Source organism: Prionailurus bengalensis, chromosome B1, assembly GCF_016509475.1.
Source record: "Prionailurus bengalensis isolate Pbe53 chromosome B1, Fcat_Pben_1.1_paternal_pri, whole genome shotgun sequence".
Taxonomy (NCBI): domain Eukaryota; kingdom Metazoa; phylum Chordata; class Mammalia; order Carnivora; family Felidae; genus Prionailurus; species Prionailurus bengalensis.
The window spans coordinates 202,163,202-202,179,136 of record NC_057344.1 but is presented as its reverse complement, the minus strand read 5'-3'; the positions used below and the strand labels follow the sequence as shown (position 1 = coordinate 202,179,136).

General features: G+C 55.5%; 1 protein-coding gene across 4 annotated transcripts in view; it reads right to left on the bottom strand.

Moving 5' to 3' along the window:
• TBC1D14 (TBC1 domain family member 14) overlaps window positions 1-15,598 on the bottom strand; it is a 111,520-nt gene extending 95,922 nt beyond the window's left edge. The window contains exons 1-2 of one of the 4 annotated variants that reach the window (XM_043573034.1): window positions 15,515-15,598; window positions 3,290-4,028 (exon numbers count right to left, since the gene is read on the bottom strand). In XM_043573034.1, coding sequence (XP_043428969.1) covers window positions 3,290-4,011 — 722 coding nt within the window. In that variant the 5' untranslated portion in view covers window positions 4,012-4,028; window positions 15,515-15,598. Of the gene's footprint in view, window positions 1-3,289; window positions 4,029-15,046; window positions 15,177-15,514 lie in introns of those variants that run through there. The other 3 variants (XM_043573033.1, XM_043573031.1, XM_043573035.1) reach the window with 3 other exon arrangements.
• Window positions 15,599-15,935: the final 337 nt, after the last annotated feature.

Genomic DNA, 15,935 nt, shown 5'->3' with positions numbered 1-15,935 from the left:
CGACTTCAGTACCCTCACAGGCTCACGAACTCACACAGCCCTCACACCCCGCCCCCATGTGTCTGTGTGCCCCAGCAGCTGTGAGCTCCGTGAGGCCCGGGACCTCTCCGCTCAGGGTGGAATCTGCAACAGAGGCACCTACTGCAGGCTGGGTGAAGAACGGATCAAAAGAACGAAGGGAGCCGGGTCCCTGTCACTTCTCTGCTCCTGTCTTACCCAAGCCGCCCTCATTAAGCAGTCAGGGCCACCAACAGGTCTGCTGCCTCAGGCCACAAGTCCCATGACTGTCTCCACCCCTTCCTGGGAACCTCGTTCTCGAGACCAGCCTTCCACAATACTGTCTACGTTTCCTCCTATGATTTCCTAGAAATCGGCTCCGTGAGGACAAGGACTAACAGACAGAGGCTAGGGTAAAGGAAGTTGCCTGGGGGCAGGGGATACAATGGAGAAACAGGACTCAGAAGCTTGGGCTGGAAACCCCAGAGGACCAGCTCCGGCCTCAGCCCTGCCCTCAACGCAACTCATATGGTCCTAACTGTGTACCAGGCCCTCTCTGTAACCCACCTGTAAAATGTTTTGTGGGTTCCAAACATTTTTGGCACAGAACCCTTTTCCCCTCAAAGGAATCCTAGGTTGAAACTCTTCTCCAACACTTTAAGATTCTAGGACAAAAAACTCACTAGACTTAGCACATGGTATCACATATTTTGATCCATGTGTCATTAATATTCCACCTGCTTCCCAAACGTACTTAACACTGGCTCACAATAATATGATAGCCATCCAAAGGGTAAGGGACGGGGCACCTGGCTGGCTCAATCAGTGGAGCGTGTGACTCCTGATCCTGGGGTTGGGAGTTCAAGCCCCACATTGGGTGTAGAGATTACATCCATACACACATACGTACATACACTTTAAAAGAAAAATTTTAAGCGGCATGGGGACAAGAAGCAAAGAATAAAACACAGACGTGGGACATTCAATTTCCATGGCACCAAGTTATGAAAGATTTTCAAGAAACGGCAGCTTTACCGTACTATATAATCTCACTTATACATGGACTCTGAACAACAAAGCAAAACAGGAAGAGGCTCAGAGACAAAGAACAGCCTGGTGGGAAGGAGGTGGAGACGGCAAAACAGGGGAGGGGGATTAAAAGGAACACACGTCCAGTTATAACACAAGTCAGATGCAGGGTGCAGTGCACAACCTGGGGGACACGACACAGTAACAGGAAACAACTTTGCATGGTGACAGATGCCAGTGAGATCTGCCTCAATGACCACTCGGTGACATACGTAAATGTCCAATCACTCTGCTGTACACCTGAAATGAACATCACACTGTGTCAACAACACTTCAATTAAAAAAAAAAAAAAAAAAAAAGGCAGCTTCAGCAATGATCCACAGTGATCGACGGTGTTTCCTTCCAAAGGAGAAGAGGCTCCAACACAGACGCGAGGCGAGGCAGCGGAGCAAGGCAGGGTCCTGACAATCCCAGGGGGCAACTGACACCTGAGAGCTTACTCTGTCTGGGTCCATCCAGGTTCCCACGTGTGAACCCACTTCGGCCCCGTGACCACACGTGAAGCAGGTCTCAGAAGAGTACCTTGTGTGTCAACAACACATTTTGTGCTGGGCGCTTTCTAATGCTCGTTTAGAGATGAGAAAGTGAACTCGCAGAGGTGAGGCAACTTGTTCAAGGTCACACGGCTAGGATGTGGGCGCAGGTCTGTTAAATCCAAAGCTTAGCTCTTCCCTCCGGGCTGCTTCCCAGCCACCCCCATTGCGAACCAGGCTTCCCAAGTTTGCCAAGAACCCCACGTGGCTCTGAAAACCTGCCTCGCAAGCCCTTCCCTTGAGATTCTGATTCTGGAGCTCTGGGGTGGATCCTGAGAAGCCACGTGTACCAGGCACCCAGGTGGTACCTGTAACCAGGAAACGCTGAAAACAACGACCTGAGTAAAGAGAACAGCTCGGCCACACACATCTGAACCACCACCTGCTTTAGGGCTCTGATCTCAGAAGGGACGGCGACCGTCTCCTCCACAGCTCCTGGGCTCCTCCCCCTGAGGCGGTCCTGAGTTCTGCTGAGTTCTGGGACTAGGGATGCCACTTGGGGTAGCTTGCCGCCTGTCTGTCGGCACATCGGGGAGAAGAGGTGCCTCAGGAACCGCAGCTGTGCCAAAGATCTTCTCCCTCGAGTCTGGTCCCAGGCTCACTCGAGACGCCGCACACGCAGAGGACGAAGCAGCGGACGCGGCGGGGAGTCACCATCGGCGCCCGCAGTCACGGAGTCTCCAGCTGACTCTGCCAGCACGGCACACCACCTCACGGGGACCCCCAGCGCCACAAAGTGTCCCACACGGGCTTTGCTACGGTACACACGCTCGGGGGGAGCTGCAGCGGACCACGGAAACAGGCCCGGAGCCCACACGACGAGCAGCTGGGGAGGTGGCCACTCCCCCGCACCCCCTCTCGCACAGCCCCCGTGCCCTTCCTCACGGCGCTGCACGGCGTGGGGGTTCACAGCGGCTGTGTGACAGACTGACGTGTCCCCACCCACCGCCCCCGGCCCGTGAGCCCTCCCCAAAGTCATCACCTGTCACCACTTCCATCGTCCTGCTACTCCCGTCTTACCTGCCAAGAGCAGAGCAGGGGACATACACGCTTGCTGAACAAAACCACGAGAGCACAGGTTAGAGGCAGGTCCTCTGCGAGCCAGGGCCCCCAGGGCCCCAGCGGCCCCGGCTTGGCGCCTGCGTGGCCTGGTCCTGACGCAAGTGGGAGAGCGGCGGCTGTGGGGCCGTGAGAGCACACACCCCAGCAGCAGGGCCTGGGCCACAGCACGGACGCCACAGCACAGCCACGCAGGGCACGGGGGCCGGAGGTGGAAATGTGGGTTATTAATGCCGAGACCACCCAGGTTGGCACGCTGTGCTTGGCCCAAGAGGCTCAAGTTATTAGCATAAAACGCCCTTCAGGGGACAAGGTTGATTTGGTGGCACCGGCCCCTTGTGGATCACCCTCAGGCACAGCAGCAGGTCAGAGGCCGGGAAGGGACAACAAACTGTGCAAGTGCGCCAGGGAGGGACACAGAAGTGACAGCGGTGAGGACTCAGACAGCAGAATCACCAACACAGCTCCACAGGACCCTGGGCCACCGGGAAAAGACGCGATTGCCTGCGTGACACAGGGCCTGCTCAGCAAGGCAGGAAACCCCCGTTTTCGATGAGGACATGCGGCTGGCCCGGTCACCTAACCCCTGCAGAGACAAAGATGGTGTTACCTGGTAAAGAAGTTACTAAACGGTCCCAGTATTTTCGATTTACTCCCATCCTCCGTTCCATCGACACAGTCCTGCCGGCGCAGCTCCCGGGTTTCCTTGGCGGAGCTCAAGGTGACGTCAGTGAACTGAGGGTCGTCATCATTCTCCAGGGTCACGATGGCACTGGAGCTGCTCGTGACCACAAGGTCCAAGATGTCCTCATTGCTGACGGAAAGCGTGGCTGACAGCTCCGTGCCGAGGCTGGACACGCTGCAAACGGAGACATCGTCGCTGCGGTTCAGGGCCTTGGAGGCGGGGCTGTAGAGCTCGGCCGCGTCATAGCCCGTCCGGGGGAACGTGGACGACTTCCGCACGCCCCGCTCCCACTCGGCACTGCCGGGAGCCGGTGGCGTGTAGGACGGTAGCGGGCACGCGCTCTGGCAGGCTCGCTCCGGGACGGTCCCCGACTCAGATGGCTTCCTCTTCACGTGGGCCACGCTGCAGGGGACAGGTTCCGGGTTACCGATCTCTAGGGTGGGAATGCCCGAGTCCACGGACTTAAGGCTGTGCTGATCTTCTAAAGGCCCAAGCTTCAGCTTGGGCCCGTACTCTGGCAACGAGAGGGATCTGGGTGCCTTGAGATTCAAGTGTTGTAGATTCTGAATATGATTTCCTGGCCGACCGTCCAGAATGCCCATCAAGGCTATGCCATTTGTAGAGGTGGAGAGGTTTCCATCAGTCATCTTGGTCCAAGGAGAAACTAGGAAAAAAAAAAAAAAATACAAAAATGGAAAGTAAGATCGTGGCTACAAAATCCTAAGACACCACTCTGCTAGTGCACAGCTCGAATGTTCTGATGCCCTTTTTACAGAGGAATCCTTGAAAAAGTCCCACGTACTCGAGTTTTCATTTGGGACCAGAAGCTAGAGTTTTGGCATATATTACCACGATATAAAATGATAGGACAGGGGCGCCTGGGTGGCGCAGTCGGTTAAGCGTCCGACTTCAGCCAGGTCACGATCTCGCGGTCCGGGAGTTCGAGCCCCGCGTCGGGCTCTGGGCTGATGGCTCAGAGCCTGGAGCCTGTTTCCGATTCTGTGTCTCCCTCTCTCTCTGCCCCTCGCCCGTTCATGCTCTGTCTCTCTCTGTCCCAAAAATAAATAAACGTTGAAAAAAAAAAAAAAATGATAGGGCAATAACCTAAAGGCTACATACGTCTAAGGTAAAAATACTTAAACCATCCCCTTCCTCCTCATCACCAGCACCACACCGGTCACATGTCTGGCCCCCAGGACAATACTGGGGGCATGAGGACCAGGCCAGGCAGGGAGAGAGAGTTGTTTTTCACGTTATGTTTTGTTTAACGATAAACAGAATACCTCCATCAAAAATACGTGAATTCATGGGGCACCTGGGTGGCTCAGTCGGTTGAGCATCTGACTCTCAGTTTCGGCTCAGGTCACGATCTCCTGGTTTGTGAGCCTGCCCTATGTCAAGCTCTGCGCTGGGAGGACAGAGTATGCTTGGGCTTCTCTCTCTCCCCGCCCCTCCCTGCTCTCTCTCTCCCTCTCTCTCAAACATTCAAAAAAAAGTACATGAATTCATAACCCGTATATAAGTCAAGTTCTACTTATTCTGAGACAGCATAAAAATCAAGATGTTGCCATCAAGACAGGAACCAAGATAAAGCAGGTATGCCGTGTACGGTAAGATGACCCCAAGCACACCCAAGTCGGCCGCGGCCCCCATGATGCTGCGGTCGCCTTACTTGCGTCTGCAAGGCAGGGCATATCACCCCCATGACCATGGAGGAAACCAAGGCTCCAAGGGTAATAAACGGGTTCGAGATCATAGTGTTACTTGGTGGCAGAGCTTGGACTGACCCCAAAACGGGCCAAACCTAGTGGATGAAAAGCCTAGTGTGGGGTTGTCAAAACCCAGGTAGAAGGTTGCTTCGGGGAAGACACATAATCAATATAGGAAAAACAGACCGCGGACCCACAATAGAGATTTGAGTGACAAGTCAAAGCTGTTGGTGACACACACCCCTGCCTACAGCGCTCTGGCCTAAGGCTGGGGTGGGAATGACGGGGTGGCAGGTGCACAGGCCTGGACAGCAGAGCCCCTGGGAGACTGAGAACCCAGGTGGAGGTGATGCGACCTTCTACTGACCTTTAGAATGCCACAACTAACTGGGGCGCCTGGGTGGCTCAGTCGGGTACGCATCTGACTTCGGTTCAGGTCATGATCTCACGGTGTGTTGAGTTGGAGCCCCTCATTGGGCTCGGTGCTGTCAACATAGAGCTCGCTTCGGACCTTCTGTCTCCCTCTCTCTGCCCTTGTCCCACTCATGCTCTCTCTCCCTCTCTCTCAAAAATAAATTTTAAAAATAAAATAAATAAAATGTCAAAACTAAAGAACCTTGATGGGGTTACTGAAATCTGATCCGTGGCATAAGACAAGATAAAGAATGGTACTTTCTTGGGTTCCAATGGGACTCTTCCTGGGCTCTAACCCCAGCTGCGCTGGACTGCCTGGGCAGAATTAAGAAAGGGAGCAGGAGAAAAGCATTCCAAAGGCACTCTCTTGGCAACAGCCGTCATCAAAGAGGCAGCGGTGGAAGGTTCTGAAGCGTGGCGGCAACAACGGTAACCACCCCCTTTTGGGGGTCACTGGGCCTTCCTAAACCCCTTCAGGAAGCCTGGCCCCTCCACCACGTCAACACAGCAAAAGCAAATTCACTAGAAGCGAACCAGAGGGCGGGGGTGATCTCCCTCCCTCCCAGAAATCGAAGGAACCAGCCAGACCGACCGTGCAGCACTGGAGCCAAAATAGAAACGTGAAGGAATGAATCAAAATGCAGAATTCAAAAATAGACTGAACTATGTATAAAAACTTGAAATATGACCGAGTGAGTAAGGATTATTTAATCATGATGTTGTACTGATCAATTATCAATTTTTCTTAGAAGGCAGAACCGCACCGCACTGCACCAAAACAAAAATACCAAATTAGTCTCTAATGCAAATATAAAACTATAAATGTGTCACCTGAAGTGCTTCTCTAACCTGCAGCGCAAAAACTCGGTTTATTCTCCGAAAGAATCTCGCATCACCTCGGCACACGTGAACACAGTTTCGGTGTCTCGCGGTGCCCGCCGCCCTCGGTGTCCTGGGCTGGAGCCTCCACTCTGCGTCCCCAGCCCCGAGCTCCTCCAGGCAAAGCCACGGCAAACTCTGAGACCCTGAGACCTTGCTCTAGGAAAGTGCCCGAACTCAACCCCTCTCTGTAGCAACAGGATTCACAACGGCGAGACGCAGAGAGAGTCACAGGTACCCGGACTGGAGAATTGTACGCTTTTCTTTTTTTAATCAAAAGGAGAATACGGTAAGAAACATTTTTAGCACGTAGTTAAGAGCTAACGTCTGGCAATGTCAAAAGTTCCTAGAATTATCAAAACACCATCAACACTCTGACAGGTCAGGCTGGCAAAAAGCCAGCAACACAAGAGGAAATCTTCACCGTGAGCGGAGCCGAAAGCCTGGTGACCTGGCCAGCTGAAATGAAATTCTGGCCCTGCCACTTACCACGGGGAGAAGCTGAACCTTCCTGGTGCCCGGCAGTTAAATGGGGCAACAGCACGAAACTCACGGCTGCTCTGAGGATAAATGAAATGAGGCATTTCGTTTATGGGCACGTGGGCACGCCCCACGTCTGACCACAGCAGGTGCCCGGTAAATGCGAATTTCCTCTCCTTCAGCCACATAAAGAGCTGAGTACCTGCAAAAACTGTGTTCAGACTGAGCTTCTGACACTAAAACGGGAACATAAAACAAGCGTGCTCAGTGAACACTAGGACCCCTGCTCCGAATCGCCCAGGTGAAAGCATGCGGAAGGAGAACGAAGCAGGTCTGGCAGAGCCCTGGGGGCCAGGACAGCGGGACGAGGGCCTCTTCTGAGGAGAAAACGAATGACCTTTGAAGGCTCCACTGCTTCCAAGTCCAACTTAAGTTCCTTAAGCCTCACAAACAAGGTGGCAGCCTTCAGGGAAATAAACGGAAAAGCAAGAACGTACTTCCATTTGCAACACACTCTTAAACCAAACCCCGCAAGGGCCAAGGCCACCTGTCCTCAAGCCCTTCCGCCTGGGGCCACCAGTACAATGAAGCCAGAAGCCGCGGTCCAGAGCACCTGCCTTCCGAGGCTGCGCACACAAAGCGCCCGCTTCTCAGAGAGGCTGCAGGGTGGACTCTGGAAGCCTGCCAGGAGGCCAGCTGCAGATGCCGGCCTCCAAGTCACACGTTCTCTAAAGACCGGATCAGCCTGAATTCCCCGAGCCGGCACGGGGCCCCCCCGAGCCCATCCTTGCCAGCCTCAGCAGCCTCGTGCTGTCACCCTCGCGCCTCTCCAAACCCAGCCGCGCGGCCCCACTGCCCGGATGCTCTCCCCAGCTTGGCCACGGGCGCCCCTGGGGATCTGGTACGTACGCCGCAAGGAGACCCAGCCCACCTGCGAGACCACCTCCTCTGAGAAGCCTTCCCCTACTCCCCCCCGGGAAGCTGCGGATCCCCCTTCCTCTTAGGCTCTTTTTGGCCACACCCCTCACACAACTGTATTTACAGCTGTCCCCATGTCTCTCTGCTGGTTTCTAGGCTTCGGGCAGGTACAGCGCTAAGCTAACGGGTTCCAGATGCCACTGCCTGGCAGGGACTGAGGACTCAAAAATCCATTTGCGGAGTTAATCATTATTAACAACGATGTCCTAAGAGGGCAGGTTTCTGGGACAGTCCATCCAAGAAACCTCTGCTGAGAGCTGGGCTACGCTTCAAGAACGTGGTGAGCAGCGGAGGTCACAAGATGAGGAAGAAAATCCCCACCGTCAAGTCCAGGCATCGTGTGCGGACAAGAGACACAGCAAGCGAGTGACGAGGAGTGACGATGGGCTACCGCGCCACCCGGTGAGCACCAGCGGGCACGTGATGGTTCGGAAAGTAAGAGACTTCCTCCCTCTGCACTTGCTCCCCAGAGCCTCAGACAAAACCCCTCGCCCGCAGCAGTGGCCGTGGCAGCAGGCTCCCTCCCCACTTCTTCCGGGCCCAGGCGGCCAGCCACAGGCACGCGATACAAGGTTAATGATGACCAGCCGTCATCACCTCCCAGACCTGGAAAAACACACAAAACGTCAAGTGCAGACATGAGGAAGGCTTTTATCCCAGGCAACAAGACCACCCGCATTTTATTTACCAGTCACAAAACTGAGTTCTGTAGCGAGCAAAGAGGGAAGGGGCCCGAGACATTCGAATGCCCTTCTCCCCACGGGGGTAGGTCTGCAACACAAGTCAGGAAGCAGACGGCAGTGACTCTGAATGAGGTTCTGGAACACAATTCCATCTTGAACAGAAGTTTAACTTTCTTCTCTTTACTGCGTATATACATTTTATATATATTTTTTAAAGTAGGCTCCGTGCCCAAAGTGGGGATTGAACTCACGACCCTGAGATCCAACGTTGCTCTCTCTACTGACTGAGCCAGCCAAGCTCCCCTAATTTTCTTCTCTTTAAAAAGCGGTGGTGGGGCACCCGCGTGGCTCAGTCAGTTGAGCGTCCGACTTCGGCTCAGGTCATGATCTCACAGTTCGTGGGTTCAAGCCTCCCCGTCAGGCTCTGTGCTGACAGCTCACAGCCTGGAGCCTCCTTTGGATTCTGTGTCTCCCTCTCTCTCTGCTCCCCTGCCACTCACTCTCTGTCTCTCTGTCTCTCAAAAATAAATAAATGTTTAAAAAAATTTAAAAAAAAAAAAGCAGAGGCACAAAGTCTTGACCGAGTCTTCGTCAATAAGCAGTTTACAAGGCCAAACCCAAATGACTCAATTACGTCCCCGGCAGAAACACCTCCACTCGTCGGTGGCCTGGGGCAGAAATAATACTGCCCACCCACTCGGAGGCTCCCTCCTGTCCACAGGCCTTTGCTCGCCACCGCCCTCCCTGTCCCAGCTCTTCCCTGGATGCTGCTTTCTCACACCCCGTCAGCACCCGGGACACTTCTGCTCTCCCTGACCCTCCAAGGAGGGCACACCTGCCCTTGCTGCCGGACGTCCCATCAGCCCTGCTCCACCACTGAGTTCCATATCCTTAAATCTTTTTTTTTTTTTCCATAGAGCACGAGTGGGGGACGGGGCAGAGGGAGAATCCCAAGCAGCCTCCTCACTCAGTTGGGCGGGGGCTGGAGTGGGGGGCGACTCAATCCCCCGACCCTGGGTCATGACCTGAGCCAAAGTCAAGAGTCAGATGCCCAACCGACCGAGCCGCCAAGAGGCCCCTCCGTACCCTTAATCTTGAGAGGAGACAGGTTCTGGCTCCTTTCCGTCAACCATGGCCTAGGAATACACCTGTCACAGGGTCAAAGTTTCAAGAGGGGAGGACCAGGTCTACAGCACCCAACACCCCCAGAGCATCACTAAAACTACAACTTAACAAGTACCAGGTTCTGTTCTAAGCGCCTAACATCACCATTCTGTTTTCATAGCCCTCATAGCCCTACGTGCTACGTATTACCCCCCCCCCCCCCCGTACAGAGGAGGAAACTGAGGCTCGTGGCTCACCCAAGAGCTCCACTTTTATGTGGCAGCAGCTGGGGCCTGAACCCAAATCTGTGACTCCCAGGCCCCTCGGTCTCCTTTGCTACTTACACAGCTCTAACGCAGACGTCAGGAACCTCCCCAAATCCTCATCCCTCCCGTGAAAAGAGCAGACTGCCTTCCGCCGTTTCCCAGATGGGAACGAAGCCAGGCTTGAGCTGCGGCTGGGTAGGCGAGGCCCTACCTGAGTCTTCTCTTTCCAACACCCACGTCATTCTGTACAAGTCCCCTCCGGGTCCTTCATGCTTCCTGGGAAGAAGTCTGGTGAGACCGCCAGCCTCCTGGCAGGACTGGTGCACACACACACACACCCACCAAGCTTTCACCTTGACCCTGGAGGACACGACCAGTCAGGAGAAACAGGCTAGTTAAGCCTCTGAAGTGAGGTCCCCTTTTTTTTTTTTTTTTTAAGTAATCTCTACACCCAACGTGGGGTTCAAACTCTCGACCCTGAGATTAAGAGTCACGCTCCTCCGACTGAGCCAGCCAGGCACCCCTGAAAGGAGGTTCCAACACCAAGGTGAACCCCCTGATCTAGGTGGTATCTCCCATGTAAATGAGCCTGCTTTGTACAGGGCCCCACAAACACCAACCACTGAGAGTCCCTTTCTCTCTTTAATGTCATGGCTTACACAGAAAGGACCCTGGAAAGAAAGGCACAGGATGTTTTGGAACTCGTGTTCCTTGGCATTAACAATTAACATGAGCCGCCTCTGCTCACCAAGTGAGCTTTAGACGTTAGGCACAGCGTTCAGACTTCACACCCGCAATCTTTGTAACCTCCTCAGCAACCCCGAGAGTTCAAGGCACCCTCACGGCCAGCTCACACACAAGGAGACAAGGCACAAGGGGCACAGGTCACGAAGTAGCTGTGCGAGGGCCGACTAAGCCTTCCTCTTCCTGCGGCCACGCAAGCAGCCTACGATGGTGGGTTAATTTGCACTATGCAGAATGGGAAAGTCGACTACAAAAGTAAGTTGGTTTTTACGTGGGTTATTCTTCAGGATAAAAATAACCCTAAGACAGACTTTCCTGAGAGCTCAATATACTCCTCTGGAAGGTGAATGGCCACTGGCAGGTGCCTGGAACTTGACACCCTTGTTTAAGCGAGTTTTGGCCCATCAGCAAACCAGGTAGAAACTGGGGGTAAACTGTTGAGGGTCCCCAAAGGCTCCTTCACAACCCTAAGGAAAAGACATTTAACTTTCACTGCCCAAAAGTAGTTATATTAAAAAGGCATAGGTGGGACATTGTAAATTAAGGACTTTCACTGCACGGGCAGTGGGGGCCGGGGTGCCCCCCTTCCCTAAAGTATTTCAGTTACACAGAGTGATTTACCAAAGTGACTCATCGTAAGTACCTATAAAGTGACTGACGGGCAACTGACAGATTAGGAAGATACTCAGACCACTTAACCAAACCAGTGCAATTTATAATCTCGATTGCTGGTAAGAGAAACCATTCACTGAACACTTACCATGCACCAAACACACGCTAGGTGCTATCACACGCTCTAATCATCGCAAGCCTGCCAAGCACACTGAAGAAACTATGAGATTCAGAAAGGGTGAGTACATCACGTAAGGTCACACAGCAACAGGAACCGGATGCAAACCAGGTCTGACATCAAAGCCCACGCAGGACTTGCTGGAACGTTTAAAGATTCAGACCCTAAACCTTGTGACAATCGATACGCTACATGTTGAACAATTTTTACACTTCTCTGTAGGTTAGACTGCAAGAAAAAGGGTTTTTTTTTTAAACAAATGAGGGGCGCCTGGGTGGCTCAGTCGGTTAAGCGTCCGACTTCGGCTCAGGTCATGATCTCGCGGTTCGTGAGTTCAAGCCCCACATCGGGCTCTGTGCTGACAGCTCAGAGCCTGGAGCCTGTTTCAGATTCTGTGTCTCCCTCTCTCTCTCTCTGACCCTCCCCCGTTCATGCTCTGTCTCTCTCTGTCTCAAAAATAAATAAACATTGGGGCGCCTGGGTGGCTCAGTCGGTTAAGTAGGTCACGACTTCGGCTCAGGTCGTGATTTCGCGGTTCGTGAGTTCAAGCCCCGCATCGGGCTCTGTGCTGATAGCTCAGAGCCTGGAGCCTGTTTCAGATTCTGTGTCTCACTCTCTCTGACCCTCCCCCAGTTCATGCTCTGTCTCTCCCTGTCTCAAAAATAAATAAACGTTAAAAAAAAGATTTTTTTTTAAATAAATAAACGTTAAAAAAAAATGAAATGCACAAGAGGGCAAAATAATGCAGGTTCTGGAGGCAGACTGCGCAGGTTCAAATCGTGGCTCCCCCGCTTACAAGTTGTGTGACCTTGGAATAGTTTAACTTCCCCTGCACCCCAATTTCCAGTAGTACAATGGGAACGATAATAGACCGTATCTCCTCAGGCAATGGGCCAGATTGGGCAAGAAATCTACATAAAGCCTTTAGAATCAAGCCTGGCATGGGCTGAACCTCAGATGTTGGATGGTGTTACTTCTTCCTGGGTACTAGACGGGGCCAGTCTGCTTAGGCCTGCTATTTAAGTAACGTATTTGCATAAAGCCCAGACTCGGCCACTTTGTGTCTCCAAGCCGTACTGTATAGTTCCTTCCTGTCACTAATATCTCACACCTGCTCTGTGGCACTAAGCTCTGGGCCTCCACTTCCCATTTGTAAACTGAGGTGATTAGCCCAGCTTATCTTCTGGCTTGGCAATCGAGAATTCTTAACAATTCAGGCCCTAGAAACTTCATAACCGCCCTGAAGCATTAACAGATAACACACTCTCATTTTCCTAAAACCTTCTTTTCGTGTTACATGTGAATACCTATTTTGATGGCACATCTTCTCCAAGGTCTCAAAGCTCTGTGAGCACCCACAATGTGCTGGGCAGGTGTCCCCTGTGTTGAGGCTGGGGACACGATGATCAGGAGCTTTGACCAACAGGGGAGACATATTCTGAAACAAGCTGCCCTGAGAAGCAGGTCCTCAGTGTCAGCGAGAACTTCAACAGAACACAAGCGAGGGGACGCGTGGGCACGAAAGACAGGCCTTCACACACTGGACAGAGGGGAGGAGGGCAGTGGGGTGGAGGGGTGGAGGGGCGGAGGGGTGGAGAGGAATGGCAGGGTCAACAGAAGCCAGGTGGGGCAGCACTGAGGCTAAATGTGAGAGGGTGGGCTGGAGGCAGATTTTGAAAACTCAGTTTCACAAGCACGAAGCAAAGTGCTCAGCGGGAACCTGCTGGGACCGTGGAGGACACCAAGGCCCAGTGACCCGGCCCGCCAGCTGGGTGGCTCGACCACTTACTTCACTTCTTTAATGTCTCCCAAAGGATGTAGTCACTCAATAACCCTGAGGCCCAAGTACATGCCAGGTGCTCATTAGGGTTGGGGATCAGCTGGAGCCCACAATCCAAAGGGGTCAAATATATACAATTGGGGGCGCCTGGGGGGCTCAGTCGGTTGAGTGTCCAACTTTGGCTCAGGTCATGATCTCACAGTCTGTGAGTTGGAGCCCCGCGTCGGGCTCTGTGCTGACAGCTTGGAGCCTGGAGTCTGCTTCGGATTCTGTCTCCCTCTCTCTCTGCCCCTCCCCCCTCATGCTCTATCTCTCTCTCTCTCTGTCAAAAATAAATAAGCATTAGTATATATATATATATATACACACATACACACACACACACACACACACACACACACACACACAACTAAGCCTGGGGGGGAGGGGCGGGCAGGTGGTTAAGAAGTCGGGAAGAAATCATATGCAAACCTGAGACATGGGTTGGTACTGGCCAGATAAACTGGGCAAGGGGCAGCGTTCCAGAACTGAGACATGGGTTGGTACTGGCCAGATAAACTGGGCAAGGGGCAGCGTTCCAGAACTCCTCTAAGGACCAGCCCTTTGCAAGGCGTAGCAAAGCACTTAACAGTGTGCCGATGCAACCCTTCTATAAAGGAAGCCAAGACAACGAGGTGCCAACATCCTGCTGGTAGGGTCCCAACACGCCAGCCTCAACTAGCGTCAGTAAATAAAGTGAAGGCGATGCGCAGGAGCCTCCTGCACAGAGAACTTTCCAAAGCAAAGCTTTCAATTCCGTCCTGGAGAAAATGGTGCTGTGCAATTTTAAGACGAAAAACAGGGGCGGGGGATGGTTCTGGCCAGGTAAGGCTCTGGCCACTAAAATGCGCACCGCCCAGCCTGGGGTCTGCGGCCTGGGGTCTGCGGGGGGCCAGTCCTCCCGCTTCCTGCGGAAGCTAACTCCTCAAGGCCTCACCCCTGCTTCTTCACCGCAGCTCCCCGCCCAGAGAGGGCCGCCTGCGGAGCGCCCCGAACGCCAGCTCCACACCAGCTCCCGCCCCTTCGGCCGGGAAGGGGCCCGGGGCTCGGGGTCTCCCGCACACAGGGAGTCTGTGGCCCAGGAAAGGGGGTCTCTGAGGCCGAAGGAGTTCCTGGACAGGGACGGGGTATCTGAGGATGAGGGGGTTCCGCGGTCTAGCGACAGCAGGTCCGAAAAAGAAGGAGGTCGGGAGCTCCGTCCCAAGAGCCGGGGTGGGGGGGAACCCCCAGACGCCAGTGGCCCCCAGGTGGAGGGGCCCCGGGTTTCGGTGGTTCCCGAAGTGGAAGGCGCACAGGGGTCGGGGACCCCGAAGTGGAGGGGGACCCGGGGTTAGGAGGCCCCGAGGTGGAGAGGGTCCCGAAGTGGAGGGGTCTCCCGGGGGTCGATGGCCCCCCGATGGTGCACAGGTTCCTGGAGGTCGGCGGTCAGGGACCCGCAAGGTGGAGGGGTCCCTGCAGGGCAGCATGCGCGCGTCAAGCCAGCTCCCCTCCGGCCCGGGGAGCCCCGCGCGTCTGAAGGACAAAACTTTTCGTCAAGTTCCGGAAAAGGAGCGTGTCGCGCGCGCGTCTCTCGGAGAGGCTGACGAGCCGGGAGCCGCCGGGCCCCGCAACGTCGCCCGGGCCCCACGCTCTCCCCCGGTGCGGGGGGCGGCGGCGGCCAGGCGGCAAGGGGGCCGCCGGTGCAGGACCCGAACCCGCGCGCCCGGGCCCGGCCCGCCTCCCGCTCCCGCCGACGCAGCAGCAGGTGGCAGCAGCCCCGCGCGTCCCGTCCCCCACCCTCCCGCGCGGCGCGGCCCCCGCCGGAGGCCCTCAGTACCGGAGTTAGCGCGGCTCCGACGCCATCTCCGGGGCCCGCGGGCCCGCAGCCCAGGACCCCCGGGACCCGCGACTTGTGCGGCGAGGACGCTGGGCGCGCGGCAGGCTGTGGGCCGGGCAGGCAGGTGCGCGCGAGCTGCCCGGGGCCAACAGCGGCGCGCGCCCTCGCCCCGCCCCCTGATCCGGTCCGCCCCCTGATCCGCTCCGCCCCGCGAGCCCTCGCCCCGCCCCCTGCCGGCCGCCGCCGCTCTTCCGCCCGGCTGCCGCCCCCCGCCGCGCCGCCGCCGCTCCTCGAGCTCGACGCTCGCCCTGCTGCCACTCCTCGGCCGCTCGCCCGCCCCCTGCGGGCCCCGGAGCGGCGTCGCCGACCCTTTTCTCTCCCGAGGGCCCAGCGGAGCCTCGAGGGGCGGCCCGAGAGGATCTTCGTGTCCGCACAGCGCCGGTGGACACCCGCCAGGGGCCTCCGTACCTGGTCGGCTCCACCCGCGGCCATCTTGGAAGTGGGAAGCGGCCGGGAGGGGGAAGGGGCACGAGCGGGCAGGGACCAAGGCCTGAGGAGCCGAGCGGCGGAGCGCATCGATGGGCTCCCCTGCCCTGGGGCAGGTGTGCGAGGCGGGCGGCTCCAGGCCAGGCCCCGGTCATCCGGGCCTGCCTGGCCTTAGTCTCTCGGTCTGTTAAACGGGCTTTTCTGGTAGTTCTCCTTTGTCGAGCTGTGACACGGTACTTAGCGCCGTTGTTCCCAGACTTGGCTGCACCTTAGGATCGCCTGAGGATTTTCAAAATTCCGACGCCCGTGCCGCGCCCCACGCCGATTAAATCACAGTCTCCAGAGGCAAGATAGTTTGGGAACCGCTGGCCTGGCGTGTATGTGCGTTATTTGGCATCAGCAT